The 20,781-nt window shown below is 49.5% G+C and overlaps 1 protein-coding gene across 2 annotated transcripts in view; it reads right to left on the minus strand.

The window, feature by feature from the left end:
• Window positions 1-1,632: 1,632 nt before the first annotated feature.
• Window positions 1,633-20,781, minus strand: part of Col15a1 (collagen type XV alpha 1 chain) — a 109,903-nt gene continuing 90,754 nt past the window's right edge. For both annotated transcript variants that reach the window (XM_040738621.1, XM_040738618.1), the window contains exons 29-40: window positions 20,240-20,285; window positions 17,515-17,595; window positions 17,022-17,071; window positions 16,494-16,586; window positions 15,695-15,839; window positions 10,612-10,676; window positions 8,220-8,348; window positions 8,023-8,082; window positions 7,258-7,317; window positions 4,377-4,562; window positions 4,028-4,143; window positions 1,633-2,717 (exon numbers count right to left, since the gene is read on the minus strand). In XM_040738621.1, the coding sequence (XP_040594555.1) occupies window positions 2,504-2,717; window positions 4,028-4,143; window positions 4,377-4,562; window positions 7,258-7,317; window positions 8,023-8,082; window positions 8,220-8,348; window positions 10,612-10,676; window positions 15,695-15,839; window positions 16,494-16,586; window positions 17,022-17,071; window positions 17,515-17,595; window positions 20,240-20,285 (1,245 nt within the window). In that variant the 3' untranslated portion in view covers window positions 1,633-2,503. The remainder of the gene's footprint in view (window positions 2,718-4,027; window positions 4,144-4,376; window positions 4,563-7,257; window positions 7,318-8,022; window positions 8,083-8,219; window positions 8,349-10,611; window positions 10,677-15,694; window positions 15,840-16,493; window positions 16,587-17,021; window positions 17,072-17,514; window positions 17,596-20,239; window positions 20,286-20,781) is intronic.

Raw genomic sequence — 20,781 nt, forward strand, 5'->3', positions numbered from 1 at the left:
AGAGTCAGGGGAAGTGGATGGCCCTCTTTGTGGCTTCTCTTCTCAGCCCGTGCCACCCTGTCCTGTCTGTGGTCTTGGGTCTTGTGGCTCTGACTGAAGCAGATGGCATCCATACTTCCCGACTCAGGGTCCCCCTGGCCTCTCTCTCCTGACACTGCTGTCCATGCCAAGCACTCTCACCTGTAACTCAGCGAAGGATCCCCCTCATCCATCCACCCCTGGGGCTTTCCCTAGCAACCATTTACAGTTCATGACTCATTAGAGAGATTCCAACTGCTCTTCCTACTGTGAAATCTGAAGTGGAGGTTCTTGGACTGTCAGTTTTGTTTTGTTTCATTTATTTATTTATTTATTCTGAATTTCCTTCCTGCTTCAAGGACTTAGGAGGACACATTCGCTACAGCGATTTTCTGGGCCAGCCCCCCTGAAATATCTCAACATGCTTCTTGCATACTAATCATGCTTCCAAACTCACGCACTTGGGGTGGGCAGGGGCCGACAGGCAGCCATATCCAGTAGTGCCTTGGGAAGACCTTGGGCACTGGAGAGAGAGAGAGAAAGCCCAAGTCTGAAGCCAGCCCTGCACACGCCAGCCATGTGACTGGACCCAGGAAGGACCTGTGTTGGGGAATGTTATTTTAAGGAGCATGACTTTTGTTTATGCTGCATTTGTTTCACTCTGTGAAGCTGTGATTCTTTGCCTGTCTAAAACACCTGGTGGTCCTAATAAAGAGCTGAACAGCCAATAGTGAGGCAGGAGCTGGATAGGCGGGGCTGGCAGGCAGAGGGTGTAAATAGAAGGGGGAACTAAGAAGAGGAGTGAGAGAACAGGAAGAGGCCACCAGAGGCCAGCCACCCGGCCACCCTGCCACCCGGCCACCCTGCCACCCAGCCACCCCACCACCTGGCCACCCAGCCACCCAGCCACCCCACCACCCAGCCACCCAGCCGCCCAGCCACCCCACCACCTCGCCACCCAGACACCCCACCACCCCACCACCCAGCCACCCCGCCACCCAGCCAACCAGTTACACAGCAATCTCCGGAGTAAAGTAAGATTTACAGAAGGAAGAGAATGAGGAAAGCCCAGAGGCAAAAGGTAGACAGGATAATTTACGTTACAAGCTGGTTAGAAACAAGCCAAGCTAAGGCCGGACATTCATAACTAAAAAGAAACCTGTGTGTGTGTGTGTGTGTGTGTGTGTGTGTGTGTGTGTGTGTGTGTGTGTGTGTGTGATCTACTTGGGAGCTGCGTGGCAGCCCTCCCCCAAAAGAAAAAAAAACAGCTTATTGCAGACCTGAGTCCCTTCTCTCTTTTTTCTTCATTTGTAAAGTGGACTTTAAAAAATACTCACTTTGCAGAAATGGAGGGCCTCTGATAGTCGTATTTACTCAGTAAAGCTGACACTGATGCCATCCCAGTCTCCTTGAGGAGCCCACTGTCGCGCACTGAGACATTGGTGCAATCACAGCAGGGCTTGCCTCCCACTCCGGCTCATCTGTCCCAACGCCCCCCCCCTTCAATTCTGTAAAATGAATCATCCCCGGGCTGGTAAACGAGATTAGCACATCCACCCCAGCCTCAGTGGCAAAGAATAAAAGACCCAGGGGAAAGAAGCCAAACAGAAGAAATTACCTGGAAAAGATGACTTTATGTTCTTACATGGAAAAGGTAGCAAAGTCTATATAGCACAATGATACAGATTTTTCAGAAAACTCGTCTCAACGCATCTGTTTCAGCTGCAGTCATAATTCAAGACTTGCCAAATGGAAATTGGAAAATTGGGGTGGGAGATGGGAAGGAGGACCAGCAAGGGAAAGATAATGATTGTGTGCTGTTTCTTTCCTAGAGTCTTGACTTTCCCAGCAAGCCAGAATTGCATAAACAGATGTCATGCTCAACTTTGATTGGGTAAACATGCAAAACTCTACAGAATGATGGCAATAACATTTTAAGGGGGAACCATATTAAAGCCTGATAACAAGAAAATATGAATGCGACCTTTGGAACAATTCCCTTTGTCTGGATGGATGGATGGATGGATGGATGGATGGATGGATGGATGGATATGGAATTACCAAGCACCAGGTTCACACATAACTTAGGAAGGGGCTGTGTATCTAAAAGCTGACCTTGTAAGCAAACATGAAGGACATCTTACACTCAATAGTCATGGTTGGAAGGAAGGAGTTACTTTCTGGAGAAGGCACTGGGCAACCACTCTGGCCTCTGTTTTCAGATTGCCCTACTCTGGGTTGGGATGTGTTCACACTGCTTCCTGAAGAGTCTAGCACCAATATGTGAGTTGGATTTGACTTAGATCTGAATCCCTTGTATCTTTCCTTTTGAGTATACTGAGGTATGTTTTCTTTGGTTTCTCTTTTGACAGATGTGTAATATATATATAAAAAACCCCTGTAATATTTACAACATTTTAGACTTCAGTGTCAACTCTTCACATGAGAAAAATTAGAAAACTCTTTAAGAATCATGGGAAGGCTATTACTTCCTAGCGTCTGTCATGAAGCTGTTTTCGATACACAGGACGATTAGCCTATTAGCACAGCTATAAGCTTTCTGGTCCAGAATCTTCCCTGTGCTCAGTGGGGAGGCAAATCCCGTTACTGCCATGTCTGTGGTTCGCCAGGCTTCACAGTACTTATCCACAAGACGGACACCATGGGGGTTGGATCCATGCCAAACGACTTTCTGGGGCCTAGAAAGGAATTTCGTAGTGTTACTTTTTAAGTGGCATTTTAAAAAATAACATGAAGTTCTTTATTTCTTATTTTATTTTACAGTTATTGTGTGGTGTATGTGTGTGTGTGTGTGTACATGCGTGTGGGCATGTGTGTGTATATACACATGCATGTGGGCATATGCATATGGTCAGAGATCAATACTGGATATCTTCCTCAATCACTCTTCACCTTACTTTTGCGGCAGGGTCTCTCACTGAACCAGGAGCTTGCCACTTTAGCTAGATCTGATGTCCACCAAACCCCAAGGGTCCATCAATTTCTACCGCTCCATGCTGGAGTTAGGATTCCTACTATCTACCTGGGGATCTGAATTCAGGTTAGCACACCTGTGCAGCAAGCGTTTTACCCCCTGAGCCATCATCACCCCAGTTCTAAGTAGCAGTTCTTTGTGGTATATCTCGGTAAGTGAATTGGCATAAGGATATGAACTAAGACACATTCCTCCTCATCCATAGTCCATGATCCAATGCCAAATCCCTGTTTTAGCTTTGTGGCTGTTACCAGCTTTCTAGGCATATTCTATCTCTAACCATACTCAGCCATAGTCATCGCCCAATAGCATCATTAGTTTTCATGGATATGGACCATTGCTACTGAGGTCACCTCTTCAGGAGCCACTTTCCTGGTCAGATCTGTGACCAGGGGCCCCTCTTGCAGGACCCCACTTTTGATTCTCACCCTCAAAAATGAATGGCTCCCCTATGCTCCTGTTGTCATCTTTCTATTTTAAAATTACAAAACTGTCTATATTTATATTTTGTCTATTGTCTATTACCCCTTGACACTGAAAACCCTTAAAGAGAAGTGGTCATGTAGGTGTACTACTATGCTTTCCAGACCTGGCAATAGATGTGTTATAGCATGGCCATGGGGTATTCTGAACAACACATGTTTCCGAAGATGGAGAGTGCCAACAGCATTACAATGCTGCAGGATCACCAGTCACATCATGTCTACTGCATACTGTATTTTCACCCCCAGTCATCTGCACAACTGTCCTGTGGTATCCACACGCTTGTCTGCTCCTCTGACAGGCAAGGAAGCTGAGGTGCCTAGAGTGAATTGCTTTGCCCAAGTCTTGTAGTGAGTTACTAGACCAGGGTCTTCTGGCTTCAAGGCCATGGCTTTCTCATGACTCAGCTGCCTCTCTGTGCTTTCAGACTGGCAGTATTCCAGGGCAGTAGCTGATAAAGGCATCTCTTTGTTAGAACATATCCTAAAAACACCTATCATGTTACATAACAGGGCCCCAGCCTGCACTTACCAAGAAGGATCGGTCATCACGTCTCGACCATCAAAAGAGTATATCGGAATGTGGGTGTTGAACTGACCTCCATCACCAGAAAATATTGAGTCCCAATTTTTAAAAAGCACTTGGCCCTATAAAGAAAAGTGCCACATTAGACGTTGTACACCATTGGCTTACAGCTAGCCTTCTGCTCATCCGTGAGGGTTCTGATGAAGTTCTCCTGAAGTCCCCAGCTCAGAGAGGAAGGCGATTTGAAAAGTGGGAAGGTGTGGCCTTGAGCTACGGGTGGTGGCCTGGAGTGGCAGATGCTTGGGTTCACTGAGGACCCACGTGCCGGGAGGCAGTGATGAAAGCCCGTCTTTACCTTGAGGTTCACAACTGGAAGGCTGAGTCTCTCTGCTTTCCTCACAACCGTGGAGAGGTCCTGCAGGTGGGATGACAGGAACGCTCGGAACGTGGACAGCAGCCCTGCAGCCCTGGCCTGCTGGAAGCACTGGAAATCAGCCCGGACGTCTCCAGCCACCGGTGTGTTCAGAGCAACCAGATGCAGCTGGGAAGAGGAAGATGGCGTAGTTAGCACCACATCTCCCGTTTGGAGGACGATCCGCCTTCTGGCTGCGAGGTATGACATAGGCCTCCCGACCACCCGTAGTTAACAGTGGAACTGCCCATCCCCAGTGAAGACAGCCTTGGTGCTCCAGCCATCTCATTCCAGCCCTTGGGGTGGGGATATCTTTCTTAGATCTAACAGAGGATGCAAAATTCTCCTTGGACCAAGTAAAGCCCTTTGGAGATCTGGTTCCAGCCTGCAGGAAGTGCTTGAGCACTCCGGATACGTTCCTAGCTTAGTTCTCAGCATGGCTTCTAAACTGACTTTGTCCTGGCTCCCAAGTTTCCTCTGGCTATTGCTGGCTGCCCTTACTTCTTCCTGGGCAGACCAGTGGCTGGTCATAGGAGACCCCCAGGTTGGACATACAGCACTTATTTATTATTAAGACTGTTGGGATGGGCCCTTCTAGAAACTAGGGTCATTGAGCCACTCAAGGCTCCTGTTCCTGACACCCTGTTCATCAGCCCCAAACCAAAGCCATTCTAGACTTCTCCTCTCACACGCTGGCATCCATTCGTTGACCTCCCCTTCAGCCCTTCCTGCTAGCGTTCCATATGAACTACAGTCCAGGGCCTGAGCAGGCTCACTCTCCCTCTCTCTAGCCTCATCTCAGCCTAAGAAGTTGGCACTGACCTCCAAATGTAGCCCCCCCCCTCACACAAAGACACAATATATGAAATTAAATCCCCAATACACTGCTTTAAAGCTCCATTAGCCATTTCACTAACTCTTGGCACTCGCTGAAGGTTCACCTAAATTTACTTCTCTCTTCCCCGAGCTGTTGTTCCTAGAATCCTTGGTCTCAGAAATGCTTTGCTCTCTCTTCTGAATCCAAAGGGCGTCCTGCAGTCATTTCCGTGCCCCTCCCCAGCAGCCCGTGCCTCGAGTGCCTCTTTCTTTGTCTCGGCCTTGGCTTCTTATTTTACTCTCGTGGTTCTGCCAGCAGCTTCGCTTTGCTTTCGTCCCACACAGACTGTCTCCGGGACCCCTGCCACCCCCATGACGATGCCATAGCTCCCCTGAAGGTCTCCAGGCAGGGCTAAGGCATCCATGCTCCACCCCTCCTTCCCACTTGCCCTTGGGTGTCCCGAGCCCACCTCAGTCTTACTCTGCTGACCTCCAGGTCTTCTCTGGCGGTGTCAGCATTCCAGAAAGCATATTTTTGTGCAGTGTAGCTGGCTCTTGAAGGCCTTAGGCCTTTGACCCTAACTCCCTGCTGTTCTTTATTGGAGTGGGAACGAGTAACTGATCGAAGACAGATCATGGAGACTGCTGCCCCGCCCACCCCAGACTCCAAACTGACTTAGGTAGATTGGGCTCTGTAGCCCTAAGGTAAGAGAGTTAGGGCATGAGACAGTGCTGAGGAAACCCAGAACTGTGTGCAAGCTCATGTATGCCATGCCTGTATGGGGGACAGGAAAAGAGACTCTTAGACGAGGGGGTCTGGGGAAAGAGCAAAGTGACTGAGAGCAGGGGCAAGAGCTCCCAAGCTGACTGCACTTCCTGTTAGCAAGTTCTATGACGTGCCTGAAACGACTGCAGCATGGCCTTTGTTTACACTAGTGAAAGAGTAGGGTGTGGCTCCAATCCCCACCACGGCAGATGTTGTCTGGGAAGGAGTCTGTGACCACTGCATCTCCCCAGTGGGGATTCGGCCATTATCCTCCAGCTCACTCATCCTTCCGGCAACACATGCGCCAGGTGACCAGCCTGGCTTCCCCTGCCTCTGCACGTCTCTCCCACAAACCCTCCTCTGCAGCCTCAGCCTTGTACCCCCGTTCCTGTCCTTTCCAACGGGCTTGTGCACTCAAACCAGAGTCATTACAAAACCCCAACCTTACTACTTATCCTGTTCTACTTTCAACTCATCAGTAACTCTCACCGACGGCAGCAAAGGGTCGAAATCCCTAGCTCTGGCCCTTGTGGACTTCTGCAGACCAAACTTTTTCCTTCGATGTGAAGTCTGCTTCTCCAGCCAGTTTGAAAGCAGGCGGGAAGGGGCAGCATGCACACTCCACCCTTCCATGCTCCCTCTTCCCCTCTGCTGGGAACTCCTGCTTATATTTTTCCCTGCCTGACTCACTTCCGAACTCCTTTAGGTCTGAAGCTAGAGGTCACCTCCTCCAGACTGACCGCCTTTGTCTTCCTGGTGACCCCAGCATCTCCAGTTTGCTTCACTCAAATAACCATGATACAACTGTCCAGTGTGTGTGTGTGTGTGTGTGTGTGTGTGTGTGTGTGTGTGTGCGCGCGCCTTCCTGGCTAGTTTGTAAGCAGTTGGCTGGGAAGAACTATTTACCAGGGCTGGAGAGATGGCCCATCACTTAAGAGTACTTGCTGCTCTTTCAAACGGCCAGGGTTCGATTCCTGGCACCCCTGTGGTAGCTCGCAGCTGCTTGTAATCCCAGTTAAAAGGATTATGATTCCCTTTTCTGGCCTCTACAGGCATCAGACACGCACATAGTGCACATGTGTCCATGCAGGCAAAAAAGGAAAGAAAAAAAAACCCAACAGCACTCATGCACTTGAAACAAAATAAATCTTAAAAAAAAGAAAAAACTAGACACCAAACACAGGGCTTAGCACTTATGGGCACACTCATTATCTGCAAAGCAAAGATACGACTTGTACTTACAACAGGCCTCTCATAATTGGCACTTAAAATGGGGTTCAGCGGAGGCTGTGGCTGGTATGGCTGTAATATGAAATGGGAAAGGATAGAGTATGAATACACATTCAGGGTTTACACTGTACTCTCCAGAGTCCACTGTGTGTATGCGTCTAATGCCTTCTGGCACGATGCTCTACATGGTTGGACATTGCCTTTAAATGAGACTCTTCTGTGGGAGGGCTTTCATGGCCAAATGAAAAGGTCATCAGAAAAGAAGGGAATGTTCTCAGGACCTTTAAGAAGATCCCTGAGCTGGAGAAGCAGAGGACCTCAGCATAAAAGCCAACGTGTCTACCTCTTCAAAGGTTCAGTTTTACAATCTGAAAAATGGGGAGATGGTAGTGGCCTCAAAGGGTTGCAATACAATTCAACCAGCTCTTTAACAGTAGTGAATAAAAGTTGAGGGTTTGCCTGTCAGGTGTGGCAACATCATTCAGGAAGGAGAGGCATGTGGCTCTCTCTGAGTTCCAGGCCAGCCAGGACTATTAGTGAGAGTTTTGTCTCAAAATAAGTAAATAAAAGAGGGAGGGATTCTTCCAGACGGCTTATGTGTAAACCAGGGGTCTGCAGCCTCTGCACCCAGATCTCCCTCCACCCTGTGGCGATGATGTTATGTCTAGTAATTACTGGGTTTCCACCAGGTACTAAGCCACACAGAACAGTGTAGGCCTAGAGAGCTTGATCCAGGGCATTGGGAGCACTCAGGGAGCAGGCAGGGGAGCTACTCACATTGCTGGAAAGCGCCGGCGGTGGGGGGCTGTCAGCAGGGATGGGGATCAGTTCTCCCAACTGCAAGAGAAGGAAGATGCTGAAAATGAAACAGCTCTAAAACAGTTTCCAAGACAGAAAACTGGCACTAACAGGGAATTCTTTACCCGGAAGGGTATTTGGAAGGGAGAGGGCTACAACAGAAGTTTAAGAATTACCTGTAATTTTTTCCAGCCATCTCGGACACGGATGAAGAACTCTGCACTGTCCCTCAGGTAGATAAACGTCCCTTCTATGACCAAGTGAGCTTTCTGCAACATGTCACCCATGTCGCTGAGTGCCGTGACCTGTCAGGGCATTTTAAATTCCAAACTGAGCAAAATTGTTATATACCCACCCACCTATAAATAACCCCTCCTTCAAGAACAAGGGTTACTGCCATGGACGGTGATGCTTCACTAATAGCTAGAGTCTGTCTGCAGTGTTCTGGCTCCAACCCAGGGCCTGCACATGTTAGGCAAGAGTTCTGTCACCTAACTGTATTACCAGGTCATGGCCATTCTCTTTCTTTCCAGTGTGTGTGTGTCTGTGTGTGCGTGTCTGTGTGTGTGTGTCTGTGTGTGTGTCTGTGTGTGTGTCTGTGTGTGTGTCTGTGTGTGTGTCTGTGTGTGTGTGTGTCTGTGTGTGTATCTGTGTATGTCTGTGTGTGTGTGTCTATATGTGCCTGTGTGTCTGTGTGTGTGTATCTGTGTATGTCTGTGTGTGTGTGTCTGTATGTGCCTGTGTGTCTGTGTGTGTGTATCTGTGTATGTCTGTGTGTGTGTCTGTATGTGCCTGTGTGTCTGTGTGTGTGTGTCTGTGTGTGCCAGAGGTAGACATGGGGTCTCTTCATCACTTGCTCTCTATCTTATCTTTTGGGACAAGGTCACTCACTGAACCCAGCACTAACCAACTGTCTACACTGTCCTCCCGCAAGCTCTGGTGATCCACTTGTGTGTGTTCCCACTCCCCTAGCACCGGGTTACAGATATGCACAGCCACACTTAGTTTTTATTTTTAACAGTGGATGCTGGGGATCTGAACTGGGATCTCCACGCCTGTTTGCCAGGTACTTGACCCACTCATCTTCTCCCCAGCCCCTAGTATTTTGAGACGTTTCCACTATGTAGCCAAGACATACATGCCTTGAACTCATAATCCTTCTGCCTCAGCCTCCCAAGTGTTGGGATTTCAGGAGTGTTCTATCATGCTTGGCTAAGGGAGTTCTTTTCCATGAAATAAAAACATGCATTGCTTTGCTTGGAACCACAAGTCTAAATTATAAAAAAATGAATAAAAACACAAATGATAATTTCCTGTGAAGATAAAGACATAGCAACAGAATTATCTTTGCTGGGTTTTGGTTTTTAGCAAAATCATCAGTACATTGCCTTTTTTTTTCTGCCTCTTGCATTGATTTTTAACACAGCTCTGTAGCATCCACACTGGCTAATGGTGTCATCTCACATTCCTTAGTGACTTTCAAATCCATTTTCATTTGGGATAAGAAATACAAGCAAGTGGGCAATTACACTTAGCACTTAGTCTCTAGTCTAGCTGGATGGTTGCAATATTAAATATGTGTTTAAAAAGCGGGGACTCGTAGCATCTCTGCCTCAAAAGTTGCCTAAAATAAGAATGGCAGCCGTTTAGCATATCTAGAAGCAGATTCAGGAAGCTGAAGCTGCAAAAAAATATTCTGAATAGCACCAAGTCTCAAGGAACTGTAACTGAGAAAAAGTACAAAAAAAAAACCCAAAAAACCCACAAAACCTTTTATCTCACCTCGACGATAATAACATTCATCAAAATGGCACAGAAAACCCCCAAAGAGGCAAATAGCCCAATTTTGTCATCTGCTGGGCAGTTCTGTCTTTTGACAGTCAGTCTTTTTAAGAATGACGCCCTAGGGCTGCTGGCAGTCTGTAGGTGTTTGTCTGTCTCTCCGTGCACTATAACAACCCAGGCGAGCCACACCCACTGTGGTGTACTGACGGGTTGTGAATGCACATGAGACTTGCTCCAGGTGAGCGACAACCCAGGGTGAGTGCGACCATCAAAGCACCTGTGGTACTGTCTACACATGTGTGCATGCTGCTTTCAAAAACAGAATATGACTGGTCTTTAGTCTCCTAAAGATTCACAGGCTATGACTTCAATGATCAGTCATTTTGTTTTCTGTCACTCTTTATTGAACAGGAAATAAATAGCAATCTATTACTGGTGGCATGGCACATGGTTTTATCATGGAATTTGTTTATTTAGAGATAATGTCTTGTGTATCCCAGACTGGCTCTAACTTGTATAGCTGAGGACAACTTTGAATTCCTGCCTCCATCTCTCAAGGGCTAGGACAACAGGCATCTGCCACTAGGCCTGGTTTTATGGTGGCGCCAGAGATCAAACTATGCCTCCTACATTAGGAAAACCGTTTACCCACTGAATTCCATCTCCAATCCCTGTCAGATAGTTCTAATTCCAGAATAAAAGGTATCCTGTCCCCAAAACATTGCCATCTGAGTCTGAAGTAAGTCTTTGCTACGTGGAGTGGCTGCTGAACAAGATACTGACCAAGTTTCTGGATCCTGGGAGTCCTGGCTGTCCCGGAGGGCCAGGCGGGCCTGGAAGGGCCACAGCTGTGACAAGACAAAAGAGAGAAGTTATATAAAGCATAGTGTCTGGCACAGGGGTCCTTTACTGACCCCCAGAGGGGTGCTGGTCCCTTCCATGTTGTGGGCTGTCCACCTTGCTCCTGGAACCCAGGGATTCTGGCCCAGCAAGAGATTCAGCCATACTGATTGACTTGGGGGGCAGGAGCTCAGATTCTTCACCATCACCTTGGATGAAGCTATATCCAAGACTTTTCAGGATTGTGAGGAAATCCCATTAGTGGTTATTTGTAAAGGTCACTTGGAGTTGAATTTTCTGTTACTTGCTCCTGAAAATACCCTGACTCATACAGCTTGTTCAAGAGACAGAACATGTGACCACCAAGCAGAGGAAGTGGGCCACAGAAAGGGAAGAGCGCAGGTCGATGGTGACAGGAATGATGACCAGGTTGTCACTTCCGTTGTGCGTTTAAGGAAGCAGCAGGCTCCCAAAGGCTGTTTGGGGCAGGCATTCCTCCTACTACAACATTCTGCTGGCATGCTGGTGAGAGCCGGTGAAATTCAGGCTAGGCATGCACGTTACAATCTTCCCAGGGCTTCTTAGTTCTTGCAGTGTCACAGGACCCTTGAAAAATCAACTCAAGGCTACCCTTCTGATTCCCAGAAAAATGAGGAGGCATGAGTGTTCCTGCCTCAGGCAAACACAGAAGTATTAGAATTCCCCTTTGCTTTTCTTCTGCCTCTCTTAGCCCTATCCCTTCAGTATCTGCAAAGCAGACATAAAGTTGTCTCTATGAGACCTAGAAAACATCCGCATCAACTCTTCAGGACACTGCAAGCAAGTCTTCCGCTCCAACACAGGGTTTGAAAGTCCACACATAGGTGGCAAGTGGCCAGTGGATACAGGGTCAGGAGGACTTGGATATGGGTCTCAGCCATGTGTCCCTCAAGCATGAAAGACCTTGAACAAGTCTTATATTCTCTCTGAGCCTCTGTGTCTGCCTCCTTGTGGTTACAATAAACACTTCATCTCCCTTCAGCATCGCTGGGAAGACTGTATGAGTAGTGTCTATCAAGTATTTTATAAACTACAAACTGTGATTCTCTGGATCCTGCATTCACCCTGCCAACTGCCTGTATCTTCCGCAACACCTATGCATTCACCAAGGCCCTGTTGGCACATCTGGTTTTATCTACCCAGCACCCTTCTTTGCAGGATCAAAGTCATTATGGTCTTCTCCTGAGGTCTTTCCCTTCACACCCACAACAGAAAGAGCTACTATGTTCTCAGGTGGTCCTACCTCCTGGTTATAGACGATCGGCCGGAAGTTGGCACCTAGCTCAAGACAGGCCGATTAGAATCTTTTCCTGGAACTGCCCCATCCCTAGAAATTTCAGACTAGAGTTGAGAAAGAAGCTCATGATTTCCAGCTCACAATGGAAGCACTAAGCTGTCAGCAACCATCTTCCCCTCTGGGTAGACAGAGGATGTAGTCTGTGGGGAGCAAGGAGGAAGCCGGTACACAGAGAGACAAGAGATGGCCAGAGCATCCTTACAGGGTGTAAGTCTTAGCTTCTGGCTGTTCTTGGGATCCAGTTTCCTGTCTACTCGGCCCACAAGCTAACTGCTTAGCCCCTCCTTTCAGCCAGCAGCAACTTCCCTTTCGCTCAGCCTGCTTCGAGCCTGGCTTCCGCTTTCAACCAGGAAAGCCAAAGCCATGTTAAAGCCAAGGCCACCCTCTGCATGGCTTTCCCTGTCACCCAGGCTCTGTGGGTCTCCAGCAGGCGAGCTGCATCACACCTGGCTCCTGCCAATGCAGTCGTCAAGAAGCAGCCATGTAGTCATGTGCTTATTGCTGCTACTGGGTGAAGGTGTGTTTCAGAGTTTTTTTTTTAAGTTTTTGAATATTTACATATACATGAAATATCTTGGGGCTAGGGCCAGCATCAGAAACTAAAGGTAGTTTCATATTTTATTTACTTATCTAGGTGTGGTTCTAGGGATTGACTTGGGGGTTTCATATAAGCCAGAGAAGCACTTCACCACCAGGATAAAGCCTGAGTCCTCAATGTTTCAAATGATGATTTTGGACCCTGAACAGTCTTGGGGTACAGAGCTTCCACCTGGGGCACCACACTGGTACTCTCAAGGTTTTAGGGAGTGGAATACTTCACGTTTTGAGCTTTTGGGACTAGGGGTGTTCAGATTTATTGGCCTTTATAGAATGTCCACCATGTGCAACATTAAGAAAAGCATGGGATTTGGAGCTACAGGTACCTGGGCTCTGATGCTGTGGGTATCACTTACTAGCCCTTAGATGAAGCTACTAGTCATCTTCTTGTGTGTGTGTGTGTGTGTGTGTGTGTGTGTGTGTGTGTGTGTGTGTGTATGTGTGTGTTTGCATCTGCACACACACCCAGGGTCCCAGGGTGGGTGGCGGTCAGAGGACAACCTCAGGTGTTAGCCTCGCTCAGGTGACACCTGGTTTTTGTTTTGAAGACAGTGCCAGTGTCTCTCAATGGCCTGAAGCTCACCAATTGGGCCGGACTGGCTGACGGCAAGCCCCAGGGATCCTCTTGCCCCCACCTCTCCAGCACCGTGATTTTACACCCGACTGTTTCACATAAGTTCTGGGGATCTTGGATCCCCAAACTGGCACAGCAAGCACTTGTGGGTACTTCCATGAGTCACCTCTCCAAGTCTCACTATTAGTTTTCCTGAATTACCAGAAAACTGTAGTAAAATGGTCAGCAAATTCCTGGCACTTTGGTATTGTGCTGTGAATGCATATTTTCTTCAATTCCACTAATTTTTGCATTTGCATCCCAGAAGTTCCAAGGGTTGAATGGAATTCTGCACCAACAGTGACAATTAATGCTGGTACTTAAGCCAAGTTTATGTTAACTTAACACAAACTAAAGTCACCAGAGAGGAAGGGGCCTCGACTGGAAATATGTCTCCGTAAGATCAGACTATACACAAGCCAGTAGGGCATTTTCTTAACCAGTGATGGATGGGGAGGGCCCAGCCCATTGTGTGCAGCTCAATCCCTGGACTGATAAGAAAGGAGACTGAGCAAGCCATGAAGAGCAAGCCAGTGAGCAGCTCCCTCCACGGCCTCTGCATCAGCTCCTGGCCCCAGGCTCCTGCCCTGCTTGAGTTCCTGTCCTGACTTCCTTCAGTGATGACAGCGATGTGGAAGTATAAGCCAACTTGCTCTTGGTTATGGTGTTTTATCACAGCAATCATAACCCTAACTAGGACAGCTAGATTCTTAAGGCACTGGTAAAACAGCCAGGAAAGTTCTAGAATATGTAAAAAGATGCTCAGCACTATTGCGCACTCAGGAAACACAGAGAAAACCACAGTGAGTTAGCACCTCACAGCTATCAGCACTGGAAAGGTACCACCAGGGGTGCAGGTGAGGGGAGACAGGGGCGCTCCCCCACTCTGGCAGCAATATAAAATGACGAGGTTGCTTTGGAACGTAGTTGGCAGGTCTTCAAAGAGTTAAACAGAGTTCCCTGTGACCCAGGAGTCTCTCTCTACGTGAGCTGCAGAGCACTGAGGCCATGTTTACAGAAAACCTTAGATTCCCGTCTTCATGAGTAGTATTGTGTAAACAGCTGGAAAATCCAAGCAGCTCAAATACCATTAACAGATAGGGTACTACACGAAAAAATATACAGCAATACGATTGCAGATCATTTGGCCGGCAAAAGAGGAGTGAAGTACTGAAACACGCTACAGCACGGATGAAGCTTAGCCGTGTCATGCTAAGTGAAGGAAGCAGACATAAAAGGCCTTAGATTGTACGACTCTGTTTATATGGTGTCTCAGCTAGGGTTACTATTGCTATGATGAAACACCATGACCAAAGGCATCTTGGGGAGGAAAGGGTTTTGTTGGGCCTAAAAAAGGCTGGGATGTGAGGCCCAGTGTAACCAACCTCCTGCAGCTGGCTAGAGTTTGGCGACCTGTCTCTGACCTGTAACCTCAGCCAGATCTGATGTAAGACTGTCCCGCCTAGCTACCTGCCAGCTTTGTGCAATATTATTGGTCCCTACTCCTCATGTCACCTTACCCTGTCCTATGATTCCCATCCCCTACCTCAGCCCTGTATAAGTTCATCCTTCTCAGCCCTGGGAAGAGATCCGCTGGACAGGCCCTTCCCCCGCTCTGCCTGCTGGGGACCCGGCAGGGTTTATTCACTCACAGCTCCACATAACAGTTCATCCTCAAAATCAGTGAAGACAGAAACTCAGACAGGAATCTGGGGGCAGCAACTGATGCAGAGGCATGGAGGGATGCTGCTTACTGGCTTGCTCCCCACCACTTGCTCAGCCTGCTTCCTTACAGAGCCCAGGACCAGGATGACACCACCCACAATGGGCTGAACCCTCCCCCATCACTCACTGCTTAAGAGAATGCCCTACAAGCTGATCTTATGGAGGCATCTTCTCAATTGAGGTTCCCACCTTTCAGATAACTCTGGGTTGTATCAAGATGGCACGGAGCTAGTCAGCACATACAGTTTATATATAATGTCCAGAATAGGAAAATCCAGAGACAAAAGGTTGATCTGGGGAAGTACTGCTTGTACCAAAATCAGTCTTCCTCCCTCCCTCCCTCCCTCCCTCCCTCCCTCCCTCCCTCCCTCCCTCCCTCCCTCCCTCCCTCCCTTCCTTCTTTCCTTCCTTCCCTTTTCCCTCCTTTCAGTTCTGAGGATCAAATCCAAGGCTTCCCCCACACTCCACCACTGAGCTCTAGCTCCATTCCATGAGGCTTCTTTTTGGTGTAATGAAATGTCTAGAATTAAGCGATTGTTACATGACTTGTGAGTACTTGCAACATTACCGAAGTGAACATTTGAAATGGATGTACATTATAATATCTGAATAATATCCATTTTAAAGAAAAAAGAAGGTAGGTTCCATCCAGCACACAGCCTTGTTAGGCAGAGAGGCTCTGACGTGCCACTCAGGTATGTCACCTTGATCACAAAGGCAGAGGCAACAGGAAGGAGGAACCACTCAGTACTAACCTGCACCCAGGATGGCAGGAGGTCCTGGTGGCCCAGGGGGTCCCGGTGGTCCAGGGACACCAGGTCTCCCAAAGCCAGGTGGCCCAGGCAGACCTGGAATTCCTGGGGGGCCCTGGGGCCCCACAACAGCCTCTCCTTTCTGTCCCTGTTGAGGCAAGCACATAGTCATGGAGACATCTCTTTTTATGAGGATGTTTGTAAAACCCAATAATTGCAGGAGGTATCAGTCCCAGTGAGTAGCAGCCCAGACGTGGAGTCCAAAGACACCAGGGAGCCCAGCCAGCCAGAAAGCCCTGGAGATATCGTCTGGCCTTTTCACTCCATACGTGAAGAACTGAGCCTTCCGAGGAGAGAGCTCTTGCCTCAAATCACAGTGGGAGTTGGGGTGCAGCTGTGGCTGAGGTCAACAATGTGGTCCCTGCGGTCAGAAACTGGGGGCAAACCTTGCTCTTCTCTCGAAGCCGGCTGACCCGCCCACCTGCCCTACCTACAAAGACCAGGCCTGTGGATAAGCTCTGCCTTCAGTTAAATGTCACAAGAACCAAAGAGTCCTCACTATTGATAGCTCTGTTCAGAGTGAAGTTGACATGCATGCATGGCTAGTGCTTGTGGGTTTGCTAACTGCGTGTAGCCTGGGTAGCTCTAGAAACTGAATTAATGTCGCACCAGTCAACAACACAGGAGGAGAGCCTGTTCATGCCTGCGTATGCACTATACTGACTTCAACTGTAAAACCACACACTCATATTGGGGGCGGGGCACAGGAAAAGCCACAGATTCCCAGGGAGTCAGTACTCACAACCAGGCCTGGGTGTCCCGGTAGGCCTGGAGGCCCAGAGACAAGGAGGTTGTTGCTGGACTCTCCTCTGAATGCTGCATCTCCATTCTCTCCCTGGAAGAAAGACCGTGGGACTGGCCTGAACCTTTTCTCACAGAAACTCAAGAAACCAAGCCACAGGCTGCTGTGGTTTTAGTGGGACCCCTCATAGTTCACGTGTTAGAAACGTCACCTCAAGCTTGTACATTTCTGGCACTGAGAGGTGAACTCTTTGGGTTAGCAGAGTCACTTGTGACCTAACGAGTGGCTTGGCTATATAAACAGACCCTCCCCCACCCCACCCCCATCCCCGCATATGTGTTCTGTCTCGCTATATCATTACTGCATAGTCCCAGGATTTTGCAGGATGCCAACCAGTAAGCAGCCCTAGACCTTCAGAACCACGAGCTAGAGAAACCTTTACTCTTTCCAAGTGACCCAGTCTGTGGTATTTAGTTACAGCAAAGCAGACTAGGATAACAGACGAACCATTTAATAATGACTATTCACCTTCAAGCTGTGGAGAAAATGTCTCAGGTAAGCGGGATCAACCGGAGGGCCTGAAGAAGAAACACTTTGTCAGTTTGCCACCATCATAAGGGCAGAGATTTCAGAGTTTCCAAGTGAGTAACCCTGATTATCCCTGGTAAAAGCGATACTACGTTGGTTTATTAAGGTAGATGCTAGGCTTGGAGGCATATCCAGTCCTAATCTAGGCCCTGCCAGCCAGGGACTGTAGGATCCTGGGCAAGTCCCTGGTTTTCTCAGTGTCATATTTTACCTATGAACAACAGCAGAAAGAGGGTCCTCTCCCTCCGACCCCCACCCCCTGCAGTTCTGGGGCTGGAAGCCAGGGACCTCAGCATGCTAGGCAGGACTCTACTACCTTCAGTCCTCAGCCCTCGCCCCTGGCTCTCACTAGAACCCACATCCCTTGTGGGCAGACTGACCAGTTTCTGTAGCTAGGCTGACTTAGCAAGGCCTCTAGCAGGAGCAGGCATACCTGGTGGTCCTTGGGCTCCTTGGTCCCCCTTTTCTCCTTTTGAACCAGGAAGACCCCAGGAACCTTTCTCTCCTTTAACACCTGTTAACAAAGACACACACATTTAAGAGCCAGAAAACAATACGTTGTGGGAAATCAAGCTTTGGAACTACTTCTTTAGCAAACTCCCTCAGACGGAAAGTCTCAGGGAAGCCAGCCGGTAGGAAAGGGCCTGGGAGGGCCATGATCCCTGCATCAGACAGGGTTCCAGACCCTGACCCAGTTACAGGAATGTATATTGTCCAGAGAAGAGGGGCAAAGGGTTGACTCTGTACCCCGCTGGGACAGAGGCTCCCATCCCACTCAGCCCTCCAGTATCATCTCCCCTGGGCCTGGGCAGCCTGGTGTCTCGAGGAGCAGACAAATCTCCCAGGGATGATGACACAGAGCAGCCAAGGGGGTTGAGTCATTTGCTTACAGCTGGCCGAGGGGATGAACACCCACTGTGGGTCACACGTCACCCTAAGTGGCAGGAAGCGAGTCTGAGGGGCTGGCCTTCCACACCCACCATTTCCTCTGCTCCTCACAGGGGAGAGGCGTGTGAGGGAGGGAGGCTTACAGGAAAACAGGGTCTGCTTGATGGGACCCAGAGGTCGCTGTGAGGCCTCCCGGTTTATGAGAACAGCAGTAAGTCTCCCAGTGTTCTCTAGTCTAAAGATGCTGTCTGTCATAAGGTTGGTGGGTCCCGGCCTCCTCGACGTAGGCCAAGAATGGCCGAGAGCACCATAGGTGTGAGGAGCGAGCAGCAGGGAAATACAGTCACGTGACCCCAGGTCCCACTGACGCCTGGGAGCCACTAAGACTAAGGGCACAGGCAGAAGATTGTGGGTTCCCACCTAAGCCACAGCCAGTGGCGAGAGAGAAGACAGTGAGGAGGCAACCATGGGTGCTCCCCTGAGAGGCCATAGCAACACCTGAAGTGCTCAGGGAACGCCTCTCTCCAGGGCTAACACACCCAGAAGTGCTCAGGGAATGCCTCTCTCCAGGGCTGGCACACCCAGAAGTGCTCAGGGAACGCCTCTCTCCAGTGCTAGCACACCCAGAAGTGCTCAGGGAACGCCTCTCTCCAGGGCTAACACACCCAGAAGTGCTCAGGGAACGCCTCTCTCCAGGGCTAACACACCCAGAAGTGCTCAGGGAACGCCTCTCTCCACGGCTAGCGCACCAGAAGTACTCAGAGAACACCGCCTCTCTCCAGGGCTGGCACACCCAGAAGTACTCAGGGAACACCACCTCTCTCCAGGGCTGGCACACCCAGAAGTACTCAGGGAACACCACCTCTCTCCAGGGCTGGCACACCCAGAAGTGCTCAGGGAACACCACCTCTCTCCAGGGCTGGCACATCCAGAAGTGCTCAGGGAACACCGCCTCTCTCCAGGGCTGGCACACCCAGAAGTACTCAGGGAACACCGCCTCTCTCCAGGGCTGGCACATCCAGGGAGTTCTATTCCTACCCCCACCCCAGGGTAGCCTCTCAGGACAGGGAACAACAGGGGATCTGAGAAGGCAAACCCAGCTCCCCTTCCTACACAAGGCCTACCACCACCAAATAATAATAATAATAATAATAATAATAATAATAATAATAATACAAGCCACAGGCACAGTGGTGCTCACACCTTTAATCCCAGCTTATCAAGCGGCAGAGGCAAGTGAGTCTTTATGAGTTCAAGGCCACTCTGGTCTACGCAGTAAGTTCCAGGGCAGCCAGAGCTGCACAGAGAGATCTTGTCTCAAATGGCAACAAAACTTCATAAAAACAAGGTCCACCTGACGTCAAGGAGAAAGGGACCTTCGAGCAGGTCTGAGAACTAGGTCAGAACGTGGCCCGGACTTGGCAACCAAAGTGACAGGAAAATACAGAAAGGCCCATTTAGGGAGGCCAGGGTGGCACAGCCAAGCTGCAGTGAGTTGCAGGTTAAGAAACACTTTCCCTTATTTAAATCCTGTTTCCACTCCTCCATCAAATGCCAGCCATTTTTGACCGTGGTGGAGGTGGAGAAGGACTAGCGACTGCTCTCCTATGGGCCTGCGCCTCGCTGGTGCCCACCTGAGAGGTTGAGCATGCTAACACTTACTAACCACCCCCCACCCCGCGCCAACCACTCACACATGCCTACACACTGAGCAAGGTTTCCCACAGGCTCCACCTGACACCCAGGAGAACACGGGTTCCGAAGGATCAGTGAGGACAGATGCTGACCTTGAACTCTCGATCCTCCTGCCTCAGCCTCTTGAGTACTGGGGTTATAGGTAATCATGCCATGCTTCACCCTCTCCTCACAGCTCTGGTAACCAAACCCAAGGACTCGCACATGCTGGGCAAGGGCTCTTGACCAACTGAGCCATTCTTTCTGTCTTATAATTAGTGTTAATGGTTCCTGGCTCCTGAAAGGTTTTAGGGACCGAGGAGGCAGGAGAAGCAGGGGACAGCACCAAGCAGGCATCCATGGCTGTCTTCTGAACAGATCAGCAAAGGAACGAACAAAGGGAGAGCTTCCTGTTACCCAGGAGGCTCAGCGAGGATGCACAAGTACGTGACATGTGTCCCTCAACTCAGCTGCCGCTCCTCACACCCAGTCAGCCCTTCCCGGCCACCTCATCTCTGGCCAGCACTAGATACTTGTAAACAACCACAGCCACTAGGACAGGAGCGTCCCGGAGAAGCACAATGAAGAGTGTGTACCGTGGAAAGTGACAAGCTCTGGGTCTCCAGGGTGAGCCGTACCAACCTGGGAAGAGAGAAAGGCCTGGTCAGGCATGAGAAGCCCCACCCCCAGCTTTTGTCTGGGTGGTCACAGTCCTGGGGACCCATTGCAGAGGAGGAGATGACACAGGGCCAGGCTTGCACTTGGCCCTGGAGTCCCAGATCCCCAGCTCCCTCAACGTACATAGACATCCCAGGCCTCTGGTGGGGAAGCCCGTGACCTAGCTGACCTCAAGAACACAGCATCCAGACTTCTGGAGAAAAATCTCAGCAAAAGGGAAACCCGGGGCCTTCAGATGGTGTTGGCGAGAGTGCTGGCCAACCCTGGACGTCTTGGCCTCCTTATCAATTAGGATTGACTCACACGCGAGGCCAAGCGTCCGAGACAGCACTGAGCCAGCTCAGAAGCTGGGCCGGCCATCTGCTACTGAGTATAATCAGAGACAGGCACAGGCCCTGGCAGGAGTCGCAGGGACAAGTAACACGGTTGTCACTGGGTTGGAGGAGCTACTATGGACTCC

The sequence above is a fragment of the Mesocricetus auratus genome, unplaced genomic scaffold, assembly GCF_017639785.1.
Source record: "Mesocricetus auratus isolate SY011 unplaced genomic scaffold, BCM_Maur_2.0 Super-Scaffold_6730, whole genome shotgun sequence".
Taxonomy (NCBI): Eukaryota; Metazoa; Chordata; class Mammalia; order Rodentia; family Cricetidae; genus Mesocricetus; species Mesocricetus auratus.